At 34.5% G+C, this 13,622-nt stretch overlaps 2 protein-coding genes across 5 annotated transcripts in view; one reads left to right on the top strand and one right to left on the bottom strand.

Annotated features, from left to right (window-relative positions):
• LOC128211854 (cytochrome c oxidase assembly protein COX15 homolog) lies at positions 1–12,540 on the top strand. 3 transcript variants are annotated; one of them, XM_052916949.1, is made up of 10 exons: positions 1–147; positions 2,930–3,028; positions 3,841–4,004; positions 4,311–4,433; positions 4,963–5,149; positions 5,588–5,755; positions 6,394–6,475; positions 7,899–8,053; positions 8,552–8,665; positions 10,137–12,540. In XM_052916949.1, the coding sequence occupies exons 1-10, from the start codon at positions 85–87 to the stop codon at positions 10,266–10,268; spliced, it is 1,287 nt and encodes a 428-aa protein (XP_052772909.1). In that variant the 5' UTR covers positions 1–84; the 3' UTR covers positions 10,269–12,540. The 3 variants fall into 3 exon arrangements, with proteins under 3 accessions (XP_052772909.1, XP_052772910.1, XP_052772911.1); XM_052916950.1 differs by having other exon boundaries at positions 3,844–4,004; XM_052916951.1 differs by having other exon boundaries at positions 3,868–4,004.
• Positions 12,525–13,622, bottom strand: part of LOC128211853 (bromodomain-containing protein 8-like) — a 20,842-nt gene continuing 19,744 nt past the window's right edge. For both annotated transcript variants that reach the window (XM_052916948.1, XM_052916946.1), the window contains exon 20: positions 12,525–13,169. In XM_052916948.1, coding sequence (XP_052772908.1) covers positions 13,083–13,169 — 87 coding nt within the window. In that variant the 3' untranslated portion in view covers positions 12,525–13,082. The remainder of the gene's footprint in view (positions 13,170–13,622) is intronic.

Here is a 13,622-nt window from a genome sequence, read left to right on the forward strand (position 1 = left end):
TGCAAAGGGCTAATCCAAAGCGTCAAATTTATGTAATCTATTTCGTAATTATATCGTGTATAATATAAACATATTGAGAACAGAATGCAGATTTATCTTAAAAATCTACAAACTGTGACACGCAACCTGTTGTCACATTCTTTCAAGGTTTGTTTTTCTTTGTAATTTATTAATGTGTTTGTTGTCATTCATTTTCGCGACCTTGTTTCGTAACAAATTTGACAGATTTTATTTAATGACTTGTAAGCATATTTATGTGTCCTTCACGAAGGTCAACATGAATATTCAATCATTTGCTACTTTAAAACTTGAGTGCATATCTGCAAAATAGTTTATATCTGCAAAATAGTTTGTTAAAACATTTTTGCAGTTGCATCATCATGTCTAGCTCTCACCTTAGAGTAGTGGTACTGTATGTCTATGACCATTTAGCATCATATTTGCCTTTTATACCAAGACATTTATTTGAGTTTTGAAGCTTTCTTCGAGGCAAGCTTCTAACACTAACAGATAATGCCATGATGTTTACAATTTCATTGACACCTGGTAATGATTATTAGGTGTTAGGATGTTATATACTAACATTAGGTCCCACACAAGTATTACACAAACCAATGCTTTTAACGATTTATTCCATAAAACCATAGTATTTATTTTCATGAATTTTGTTTTAATTGAAATGTGTGAGAAATATCATAGCCAGCATGAGACTTAGTCCAAAATATTGCATGTTGACAGATTTGTTTACGATTTTTAATATGGCAAATCCTTCACGTACAAATTGTTTTGTACCAAAAGTCAATAGTTATTCCGATCGGGATTCCAGGTTAAAGCATATTTCGTCAATAAAATATCAGAAAAACAAGAAATATTACCAGATATGTTATTTTGTATTAGTTCCGTACAAAAAAATAAATATCCAACGAATAATTATGAGTTTGATGTGTTTTTTTTTCATTTCAACCGTCGACACATAACTATAAATATACATGAAAGGCACCTGCAAGGCTGCGGTTCACAGTTTTACAACAATCAGAACACCTCGGAGATTGCCGAGTTGTTACGTTTCTATTTACAAGGTCTCCTGAAGCGTGCCCGAGATGGCCGAGTTGTTATGATTGGCATAATTGCTGTCTGTGTCAGTCAAGTTTTGTTTTATTGGAAAGGTAAATCCTGTGTTTTAATGCATTTAAAGCTTTTTTTGTGCAAAAAACTTTGCATTTACATGGTAAAATATGTGTATAAATCTTTATTATCTATTTCAAACATAAAATACTTCCTTAGTAAAAACAATTTCAATACTTTTTCAAAACCCTCCTGTTATTGCACAAACCCGTTTATGTTAGGGATTAGAAGAATCCTGTATAACACGTCAATTATTTTAGACTAGCATGAGACCGTGATTTCCTTGTCATAATTGTAATACTCGCGGCAGACCTTGAGACTTGACAGGTATTGGTCTGTGCAGATTACTACATGTAGTCCATATAAAAAGTCGCATTTTTTCTTTTGGCAACACTATGGATCCATCGTACACTTGACTTTGCCTTTTTCCATGCCAAATCGTAGCATTCAGAAAATTGTGCAGAAAGATAATGCACCTGCAGCTAAATGCATCACTATGGGCAAACCAAAATTGCCATAAAAAGTTGACAAAATCTGTTTGCATCAATTTTTCATGGAAAACACCAGTTTCTTATAGAAAGTTAGATAAAAGCAAGAAATACATGTCTTATTAACCCAACACTTATTCCAAATCCCAGATTGCTTTTATTTTCTGATTATTTAGCACTGGAAGCAATATGTATGTACATTGTTGGTTATGCAAGTCATTTTCGGGATTTAAGAATTTCATAGACAGAATTTATTTGACATTTATAATGTGATCATTGTCATGATTGTGGATGGAAATATAACTACATAAATCAGATTTTAATCATCTATAACATCCAAAACACCCAGGAAATTGCCATGGTAAGCAAACAATGATTATGAAACCCTTTTGTTTAATCCATGTGCTTCATATGATCAGATACTGTAACACATGCTTCATACTCATAGCATTTTATATAACACAAGTGATATTCTCATAGCATTTCACCTATAATATGTTTGTTGCATTTTCTGCACTATTAAAGCTGCTCTCTCACAGATTGACCGTTTGGCGAAAAAATAATATTGTCTTGGAATGAGCTAATTTTTGCGTAAATGTCTGAAAACCAGTTTAGTTATACAAGACTGCTTACACAAGATAGATCACAGTTTTTCATATTTACATTCAAAAATTGAATTGAATGCATTGATACCGAAATCAGCTGATTCAGACACACAAACAAACTAAAAAAATGTCCAAACTGTGCAAGTGCAGCTTTAAATACTAGACATATAATTTTAAGACTCTTTTGAAATACTATTTTATAATTGAAGAGCTTTCACTGTATCAAACAGGCAATCACTGTTTAAAAAATAAATAAAAATAATGATAATATTTGAAGGGATACCTGTATTTAGAATTAGACACTTCATTGCAACCGTTAGTCTCCCTTTAGAATCCCTTGAAAATATTGAATTTCGAAACCCATCTTTTTTACTGCTGACCAACATTTTTGCTGGATACCGTATTGGTTTGGCGGAGTAATAAGAACAACAACTCTGCTCGGAGAATCCTATCTGTCGCATGATCATCTGATAAAAAATTTAATCTGACACATTGACAAATGCATATATATTATGAATTCTGGATCATCAAATGTGTAACACATCAAGGTGCTTGGAAATTTTACTCAGTCAGAAAAACAGTCCATGTGAGTCTAGAATTGAAGTCAAGGCTTAATTATTCACTTAACTGTTTTTCTGAATTAATATCAGTGGAAGACAATTTGATTAGGCATAAAACAACTGCATCTGAAACTTAATTTCTTTAACACAGAACCAGGTATGCTGCCATAGATTCCAAAGATGTTTTCAGACAGGCAAGGTCAGCTACAGTCAGTTTAATGCACTAAGACATCACATCACGTCACAAAAGGTAAAAGAATGGATATACACATGTAGTTTAGTTTTTGCATTTTCATTAGTTCATTTCTTAAAGAAACAAAGTCCAGTAACTATCATAGTCTTGGTGCTGTCAGCTTCATTGTGCAAATCTTGAACCTTGGCCATTACTCAAAAGCTATTCAAGATATTTGATTGAAACTTCGTACTCATGTTGCCAATGACAACGCACCCTTGTGCAGGAGGCCTAAAACTGTTGCTTAAATAACTGTTAATTGATGCCCATTGATAGTTCGAAAAAGTCATACAAAAATTGCGCCAGTATTTGAAAATCATTCAATTTATTTACATTCATGTGTCTTTGTGCACATACTATTTGTTTCAATGTGCACATGTGTAGGAAAACCTATAATTCAGGCTTTGATAGTTTCCAAATTATGCTCTTTAATAGTTTGAAAATATTCATACAAGAAATTAAACTTGGCTGTAAGTTAATAACCGTTCAACATATTCACATGAAACTTTGTAGACATAATGCCAGTGAGAATTTAAGGATAAGTAGCCAAGCCCACAACTCCTGCTTAAAAAATGATGAGTTATGCCCCTTATTCACTAAAATGACCATACAAGCACTTGCATTTGCTGGTCAGCGCTTTTGTTTAAAAATTAACAATTGGATGATTCACAAAATACTTTTAATAAATGGTTTCAGTTTTATATTTAAAATTTTGTGTCCGTTTTATGTTTTTCCTTTTTGAGAAACAAAATTTAGATATAAAACATGAATATTAACTCCATAACTCCGTTTTTGCTTATATGAATAAAAAGTATTTTTTATCTGTCTAGAAGCTGTCTTCAGTTGTTGTTTCCCAGATAATCCGGAGGACTGGTACAGCAGCCGGGAATGTTTTACCAGAGATCACTCCACATGCCCAGAAGATTGTTGGTCGCTGGCTCCTCACATGTGCAGGCATGTGTGTGGGGGCCGTCATTCTCGGGGGAATCACCAGGTGAAATAATTGGACGTGTTATATGTAAATTGTAATGAGGAATCAGGCATCAAAATAAGAACTGAGTTAATTGTTAAGCTAGTGCTTGACATCAAAAGTTTTTTTCATATATATATATATATATATATAAATATATAGATAAGATTTTATATAAAATAAAAAATTCGAGCAAGCTCAGAAAGCATTAACCAATAAGGAAGGTTTGTGCTAATTTTGACCAATAATGACCAAAAATAAGATAGATTATGATGATGATGGTAGCAGTAACAACAACAACCACGATGATGGTTGATGAATTCATTACAGGTTGACAGAGTCTGGCCTGTCGATGGTGGACTGGAAGCTGTTTAAGGACATGAAGCCCCCAAGATCACAACAGGAGTGGGTGGAGGAGTTTGAGAGATATAAGCAGTACCCAGAGTATCAATTGTATGTATTGTAGTTTGCAAATAGTGTTAAAAGGAATATATTAAATCAAAATTGAATACTGGTATCAGTCAATGACATATTATATTTAACCAATTGGCGTACTAAATGATGACTTAGCACACTCAGGTTGTTAATTTTGAGCAGGACTTTCTACCCTTTTAACTGTACAGAGGTAGCTAAAAATAAATCAACACTAGATGCAATATTGAATGAGTTTACTTTGGTTTTTCAAACTGTTCAGAACTTGTAATACCACTATTTATTAATAGAGATATTTTGATTGATATGCATCTGCCTCTGTTGTATTGCAACTTTGTGTGTTTCCCATTGTGGTCTAAGCCTGTAAACAGGGTAATATAAAAGATTTGGCTGCTTGGCTTGTCCATAGAGTTTCAATTGTATTATTATTAACAGATTGACATCTAATCTTCTTATAGGTTAAACATGAATGCTTGGGAAGAATGCAGTGTTTGAAATACTCAACTGTATGTTGATTTAGGACACAGCGTTTTCTTCTATTTTCTTCCAGTAGTGGGAAAGAGATGACACTGACTGAGTTTAAGTTTATCTACTATATGGAGTGGGGCCACCGAATGTGGGGGAGGGGAGTGGGGCTGGTCTATGCTCTTCCTGCCATCTACTTCTGGAAGAAAGGCTGGCTGACCCGCGCCATGAAGCCCAGGGTACTTGTGTTTGGGGCACTCATCGGCTTCCAGGTACACTTTAACAACCAGTTGTTTTCTTTTCATCTTTTTGGCTTATCTATTTTCCAATTTAAAGTCAAGGTTTTGTCTATTTTTCAAATAAAAAGTCAAAGGATTGTCATAGCCTTGACAACATTATCATCTGCTTGCAAACACTTATACCTTCGCCATAAATCGAAAACCTTTCAAGATATTAAAAGCAAACTTGGTACACAGGTTGCAAGAGACAATACATTCATGTACATTTCCTTTATTAACAGAAAAACAAGAGACAAGCGTTGGCATTTGCTTTTAGGCAATCTGGTTATGATATTCTTTGTTTCATATAAAGAAATAAATTGAATGGTATTAAATCAATAACTGATGTTTATAAATAATTTATGTATGATTGTCATTTTCTGTACTTACTCTACAAAGTGTATCTCCAATTTTACTGTCATATGTTTCTAGGGTTTTCTGGGCTGGTACATGGTGAAGAGTGGCCTACAGGACCAGCCTGAGTCCACAGATGTGCCGCGTGTCTCCCAGTACCGACTGGCTTCACACCTCGGCTCTGCCCTGCTGCTGTACACACTATTCCTTTGGAATGGCCTGTCACACGTCCTGCCTCAAGTCAAGGTATATAGCCATGTATTAGGGTTTTAACCAGGTTTTAAAAAGGTCAGGGTGCTGAGGGACAAATAGGCATATTGTAATGGGCTTTAAATAATTAAAACATTATGAATTTCATAGAAAATGTTAGAAATTGTGCTTATTTGAAGAAGTATTAGGTCTCAACTACTAAATATGTTAAGTTTGTTTGAATTTATAATCATATTTCAAGATAAAATCAAAAGAAAAGAAATCATTGATTATCTTAATAAGCATTTGATTCTTTGAAGGCAGGAGGTGCTCACTCTGGTCTCCATAAGGACAAGGTGCAGCACCCTCACATAACCCACTAGCTAAAACTCTTCATGTATCCCAATATGTATGTAGTGATCTTGCATCACCCAGTGCCCGATAGCCTCTTACAATAGATCTGTCCTTCTGCTCTAAACACTATTCCTTTGATATGGCCTGTCTCACATCCTGTACCAAGGGTATAAAGCTATGTATGTAGCAATCTTGTGTCTCCAAGTACTGGCTGATCTCTTACCTCAAATCTGCCCTGCTGCTCAAGTCACAGTCAAGCTGCTGTACACACTCTTCCTGTTTCACGCCCTGACTCAAGTTAAAATATCTATTATTTAACGTCTGTGTATGATGTATTTCAGGTGCCCGAGTTCCGTCAGTTAAAAATGGTGAGAGGCATGTCCCATGGACTCATGGCCACTGTGTTTATAACAGCCTTATCAGGTATGTTGAGACTGACATTTTACATCAGAACCCTGTATTATTATCACTACCGGGGTATCTCTATTTAATTTATTGCTAAACCTTACGCTTTGGTTTTATGTATGCTATTATTGATACAATGTTCTTACTTATCATGAAATTTTATGAGAATTTCATATTGTATACATGAAATCAGGAAATTTCTTATATCCCAATATAAGTTTAAACAGTATTTGTTTGGATCAGAGAGGTAAATAATGGTTATTTATTAACAGTTTATTAAAACCCTGCTTGGTTCATTAAAATGTGCTTTGTTGTGAAACACTGTTAATTATATTTGAATAATATTGTGATTATTAAGACATTTACTTAAACAACAAACAACTAAGTGAAAAAGAACTGTGTATCTCAGAATGTGTAGCCACTGTATCAGTGTTGTTATACACACCACAGGAGCATGTGTAGCCATGGTATCAATGCTGTTATACACACCACAGGAGCATGTGTATCCATGGTATCAATGTTGTTATACACACCACAGGAGCATGTGTAGCCATGGTATCAATGCTGTTATACACACTACAGGAGCATGTGTATCCATGGTATCAATGTTGTTATACACACCACAGGAGCATGTGTATCCATGGTATCAATGTTGTTATACACACTACAGGAGCATGTGTAGCCATGGTATCAATGCTGTTATACACACCACAGGAGCATGTGTATCCATGGTATCAATGCTGTTATACACACCACAGGAGCATGTGTAGCCATGGTATCAATGCTGTTATACACACCACAGGAGCATGTGTAGCCATGGTATCAATGTTGTTATACACACCACAGGAGCATGTGTAGCCATGGTATCAATGTTGTTATACACACCACAGGAGCATGTGTATCCATGGTATCAATGTTGTTATACACACACCTAAGGAGCATGTGAAGCCATGGTATCAATGTTGTTATACACACCACAGGAGCATGTGTATCCATGGTATCAATGCTGTTATACACACCACAGGAGCATGTGTATCCATGGTATCAATGCTGTTATACACACCACAGGAGCATGTGTATCCATGGTATCAATGCTGTTATACACACACCTAAGGAGCATGTGAAGCCATGGTATCAATGTTGTTATACACACCACAGGAGCATGTGTATCCATGGTATCAATGCTGTTATACACACCACAGGAGCATGTGTATCCATGGTATCAATGCTGTTATACACACCACAGGAGCATGTGTAGCCATGGTATCAATGTTGTTATACACACACCTAAGGAGCATGTGAAGCCATGGTTTCAATGTTGTTGTTTTTCACTAACCATGAGGGCATTTGTTGCGGCCTGGACGCTACTCTGACATACAACATAGCCTAAGATGGCTGACCGCTGATGTAGATAATATAAAGTTTTATTATATTCCCACAGGAGCTTTTGTAGCTGGCCTGGACGCTGGGCTGACATACAACACATGGCCTTTGATGGCTGACCGCTGGATTCCCACTGACCTGTGGGCCATCAGCCCGAAGTGGAAAAATATGTTTGAGAATGCAACAACGGTGCAGTTCAATCATAGATACCTGGTATGTAGCATTTACAGGTGAAATGTTCAGAATTTGGAAATGGTTAAATGGGCATTGTTACCCATTCATTATTTTGTACTAATTGGAATGAAAATTTAGGAATTACAATGATCCATCACCATTTAATATCGGGAATGTACAAACAACTGTGTATGAACTAGTGTTTGCTGCTGAACTAAATGTATCTTATTTCCTCTGATTTTCTAATTAGTTTGTTTGTTTACAAGCATAAAAAGTCGAGGTATTGTCATACCTTGGCATCTTTGTTGTACAAAACATTTAACCTTGGCCATCACTCAAAAACCTTGAAAATTTCAAAAGAAACATAGTTCACATGTTGCAAGAGATAATATGCACATGTACACTGCACAGCAAGGGCCATAACTCTTGACTTTTATAATTGTGGGGTTGTTCCCCTCTTTTTTACTGAAACCAACATTCGAGCATTGTTGAGAGATTCAACTGTACGCCAGGTTCAATGTCTCCCACATATTACAGGCAGAATCTACCATACTTCTGATTGGAGGATTCTGGTTCATGTGTCGCAAGTTCCCCCTCCCACCTCGAGCCAGGATGGCCGTTAACTGCCTCTTTGGAATGGCTCTTCTTCAGGTAAACAATTGTTTTCACATTTTCATTCATGAAATCAATATTTAGTTATGTCTTTTATTAAAAATGATGTCACTTTCTTATTTTAGATATGTTAGGGGGAGTCTAAACCAAGTACCAAGAAACATGTATTTTTAGTATTTATGAATAATCTAAAGCAGAACATTAGATTATCTTATTATTTACACATCATTCTTTGAATTCTTTTTTAGCTATTATGGTTTTTAAAGATGAACTCGTACTCCCAAATAAGATTTAACACAATTAATACAAATGTTATACAATTCCAAAAAGGATGAATAAATGTCATAACAATTGTTCTTATGAATGATATCGAGTTTAATTTGAAAGAAATGAGCATAAATTACAGGATTTCTTCCTTATAAGACTATAGTAGACCACAGTAATCTTTTAGCATTCACCAGTCATTTAATTTTTTTGCGCTTTCTGCTATTAAATTCACGGTTACATTCATGTTATCAGTAGTTAATATTTTCCATAAATGCATTATTTAGTAAGTAGTTAAAGGTTTATCAGTAAAAAATTTTGTTTGTTATACATGTGTATGTATTGATTTTGAATAAGAGCGTCATTTTAAAGAAAAAAGTTGAAGTACTGTCATTGCCTATGCGTTGTAATTGTTGGCTAATTGTAAAAACTTTTAACCTTTATCTAGCTTGAGTTTTGTTAATATATCTTAAGTGTGAGATTTTTTTTACTTTTAACTCAGGCCTGCTGACCAAATGTTTCGCTTTTTTGATGAATATAAATCCAATTTCAAACAAATAGTCACGCCTTTGTGCTTTACAATAATGCAAATCAGTCTGATTACTATACTTTTCATTCCATCATCAGTATGGATTTCAATATATGTTAATAAATGAGTGATTTGATATTGGCCCTGTTTATTGTCCAAGGGCAGTCATATTGGCACGAGGCCGAAGGCTGCCGTTTCCAAACTTCCAGCTGCGAATCTATATCCTGGCCCTGTTTAATTAGCCAATCAAATTCTTTAAAATGCGGGCTTTATATCTATATCACTTTTCGAACCGGGGCCGCTAATTGATATAGATATTGGCACTGTTATAGAGGAGGCCATTGTATTATTGGACGAGGCAAATGCTGTGTTTAAGGGCTAATAAATAATAGTTATTTAATAATAACGTTTAAAGAACATGGGCCGTATTCATAAAACATCTTAAGTTAAGTCAATTTCTTAAAATTTTCATATTCAAATCTAAAGAAATGTTTAAGTGATTTTAACATGAATGTTTTTTTCAATAAAGTCAATGAAAATAATGAATTTTTGAAATTTTTGATTTCTCATGATTCAAAAGATACTAAAATTAGAAAAGTGACTCAAGTTCGGAATTAAGATTTAAGAATACCACCCCTGATCATTAATTGGGTTTTCTCTCTTATTTTAAGAGATGTCAATGAAATCTTTAGCGTTGTAATATCCTTATTATTGCAGGGTACCCTGGGAGTGTTAACGTTGCTGTATTTCGTCCCAACCCACCTGGCGGCCACGCACCAGTCTGGCTCCGTGGCACTGCTCTCATTCGCTACATGGTTCGCTCATGAGATGAAAAAAATGCCCAAATAATTAGTTAATATTTATATTTGGGGAAGTGTTAAAATGGTTCAAAACCTTGTTCATGTGATAGTTTATTTGTTGGAAAATTAATGCAAGATCCAAATTTACTTCATTGATTGATCATAAAAAGCAAGATTTTGTAAAAAGAATTGTTTGAGTTAAATGTATTGGGATTTTAAAGCGACAGTCCGCAAATCGGGCAAATTAGCCATGAAAAAAAAAAAATTCATCTATGTGTTGATAAGCATTCCTGACTGACGAATCCAAAAAAAATTTGGTTCAAATCGACCTAGAAATGAGTTTTTCGTGTCATTGTCAATATCTCTTCTTAACTATCGGCCCCCGAGAGTTAACGGTTATATAAATAGAAAAAACAGTGGGATTCCAAAGTTCTTGCGCATGCGCAGGGCGATACTATTTCCCGGTCTCTCCTCGTAAAATCCGGTCTCATCCGGTCTCATAAATCCCGGTTCATAACTTATGGCCCCAGGCAACGGATTGTGTTGCTGATGTTTATAACACGATTTTGACAATCTTATTTGTTTTTATATGTAACAAAATGGTATAAAATATATAAACATTATGTCTTAATTTATGCAATTTGTTATAGGTATACACTATTTATGCAATTCGTGTTAAAGGTGTAGAGAAAGATGCGATGCAGTACAAATGCTCATGTTTTTTGCATAAAAGATTGAGGACGGCTAGAGTATGAAGTAACTTAGAATTGCACCTTTTAAATTATGTTATGTTATGTTATTGTTCTTCCTTTTATGTTTACCCCCCCCCCCAACATAAAATTTTTTAAGCATAAATGATTACAATTGAAAAATTCCATGTTTGCATATCCGACTCATATCTGATTTACATGTAGTCAAGCATTGTTATTTTTTTGTATTACTATTATCAATAGTATACTTATAACTGAATTTAATATGAAAAAAACACACACTCAATGTGTTTGTTATTCATGACATTAATTTCAGTACATGTGCATATTTCATGTTTTTATCTTTGCCTAAATTTATTTTATGTTTTATTGATATAAAATTTGAAATAAATAGTGACATAATTATCATCAAATATCTAATGTTTTAATCAACTGTAATCTTTTGTAATCCTATTACCCCCCGCGGTCATTAACACCTTTTTGATCACGCCCGATAGCTACTATAAAACAGAGACCGGAGGAGACCGGGACCGGATGAGACCGGGACCGGGAAATAGTATCGCCCCCAAGAGTAGTCGGAAAAACCGTAGACCTACTTTCTCTTTTGCCGTCTAAAAATAGCAACTTTCGGCAATTTTCAATTTGTTAAATCTAAGTTATTAAAGCGATTTTTTAAAAAATAACTGCGGTTCAGTCGGTCTGAAACAATGTGGAACTTATTAAAAACTTTTGAAATACGGTTACTTTTGCGGACTGTCGCTTTAACCGAAATTCAACTTATTTCGTTTCCTGTTATGCTTAAATTTAATAAAAATATTTCAATTCGCAAATATTTGGAAATTCTCTTTAAAAATCACTTTGGCGATGAAATCTCAAAATAATTCAACCTGGCATGGTGAATGTTGTTGCTTTTATAAAGCAACATGAGAATAAACATTTTTAAGAGTAAAACTAACAAAAAATAGCAGTGAAATTGACATGATATTCCACTGAAAACCATAAAGGTATATCAGATTTTTGTGCTGTTGACTATAGGATATTTCTCATTTCATGTACATATTGTGATTTTGAATGAACTAAGTTGCTTTGATTTTTATATATTCCTTCATTTTCTATTAACAATAGCTTTTTTGCTAACTGTTTACAGTGATATATCTGAACAGTATTTTTAGTATGTGGAACTTCCAATAGTTTTGTAAAGGGCTGTTTCTTTAAGAACCCTAGTAGCAACTTTGTGCCTAGAATATTTTTTTCAACAGTAGTACCAAGTAACTACCACATTTTAAATCCTTCTAGTGTTTCATTAAAAATCCTACCTAAATATAGCAGCAGAAGTTACTGTTAAGAATCTCTAGAAGTATGAAATTGCTCCTATTATTCTTGATGAAACAGCCCTTCGTTTATTAAACTTACTGGTACCGGTACTCTTTCTTTTCTATTGTGTTCATGCATTCATGATTACAAAAAACTTTTGATGTACATTTGCAATTTATTGTCATGGATGTTGCAAAGACAAGTCCTTAGGATGTGAGGTTCTTGCATTTATGTGTACAAATGTGTCTTAATTTTGAACAAAATAAAATGAGACAACAGAAGATTGTTTTGATTTTATTTGTGTATTTTGTTTCTTACACCCTGTATAGCTATGGTAAGAATTCCTCAGATTCTAGATTGGTATTTCACCTTGCATGTACAACCTAAACTAACATCAAGGAGTCATAAAAACATGCCAAACCCTTACAATACTACATTGCAGTGCTTGCAAACTTGTGCTAATCTCCACCACTGAGCAAACAAGTCTTATTTCTTATTTCTAAGTACCTTAAATAGATCAAGACTATCATATTATGAACCCTCACAGTTCTTTCTCTTTTTTCCTCCATTCATTCTTTAGGTATTTACAATTGTATGCAAACTAAGTAAGATAGTGATCACTGCCATTTATTGGTCAAAGGGAGGTAACTCTTAACAGAAAGTAATTCCTTTCAATGCTGAAGCATTTGATGACATATACTGGGTCAGTGCAGTACTGTGGCTTGTTTCACTTTATGCAAAAGGAACATCCAAGGATGCAAACGATATGTCCCATATTACAGAATCATTGTGTATTTCCGATCTACGCCATTGTACAAGTCAAGTTTCTTCTGCCCAATTCACGTTTCATCTGTCCGAGACTTTCTCTTCTTTGCTTTCCCTCCCTCCGCCTCTGAAGATGTCCGCCTGCGCCGAGATTCCTCCTCCTACAGACAATTAAAATGAGATATAACGCCAATAAACTTTGTGGCCAAGTTTGGTAAAGATAACAAATGCAAAAGTGAGTGGTAATGAAAGTGCAACCCTGCCACCGCTGCCAACAGACCATATGATATCTATATTTCTTCCATGCTAGGCAGGCATAATTAATATACAGAATAGAACTTGCTAAAATCAACAGAAATTATTCTAGTATATATGTATTGTATCGGCAGCCAATTTTGGAGAATTAATTAATTCTATGGAATGGTTTAAGTCAGCCAAAGTTATGTTTATAGGTCAATCAATATTTATTCATTAATTACTGTTAACTAATCACATTAATACTTGTATGTGCAAACCAGCAAAAAAAAAAAAAACTGTGAAGAACTTATCCAGTTTTATACATTTGGCTGTGGAAATTTAAATCAGAATGCATTCTTTCAGCTCAAACTCGTACA

The sequence above is a fragment of the Mya arenaria genome, chromosome 12 (assembly GCF_026914265.1).
Source record: "Mya arenaria isolate MELC-2E11 chromosome 12, ASM2691426v1".
In the NCBI taxonomy this organism is placed as follows: Eukaryota; Metazoa; Mollusca; class Bivalvia; order Myida; family Myidae; genus Mya; species Mya arenaria.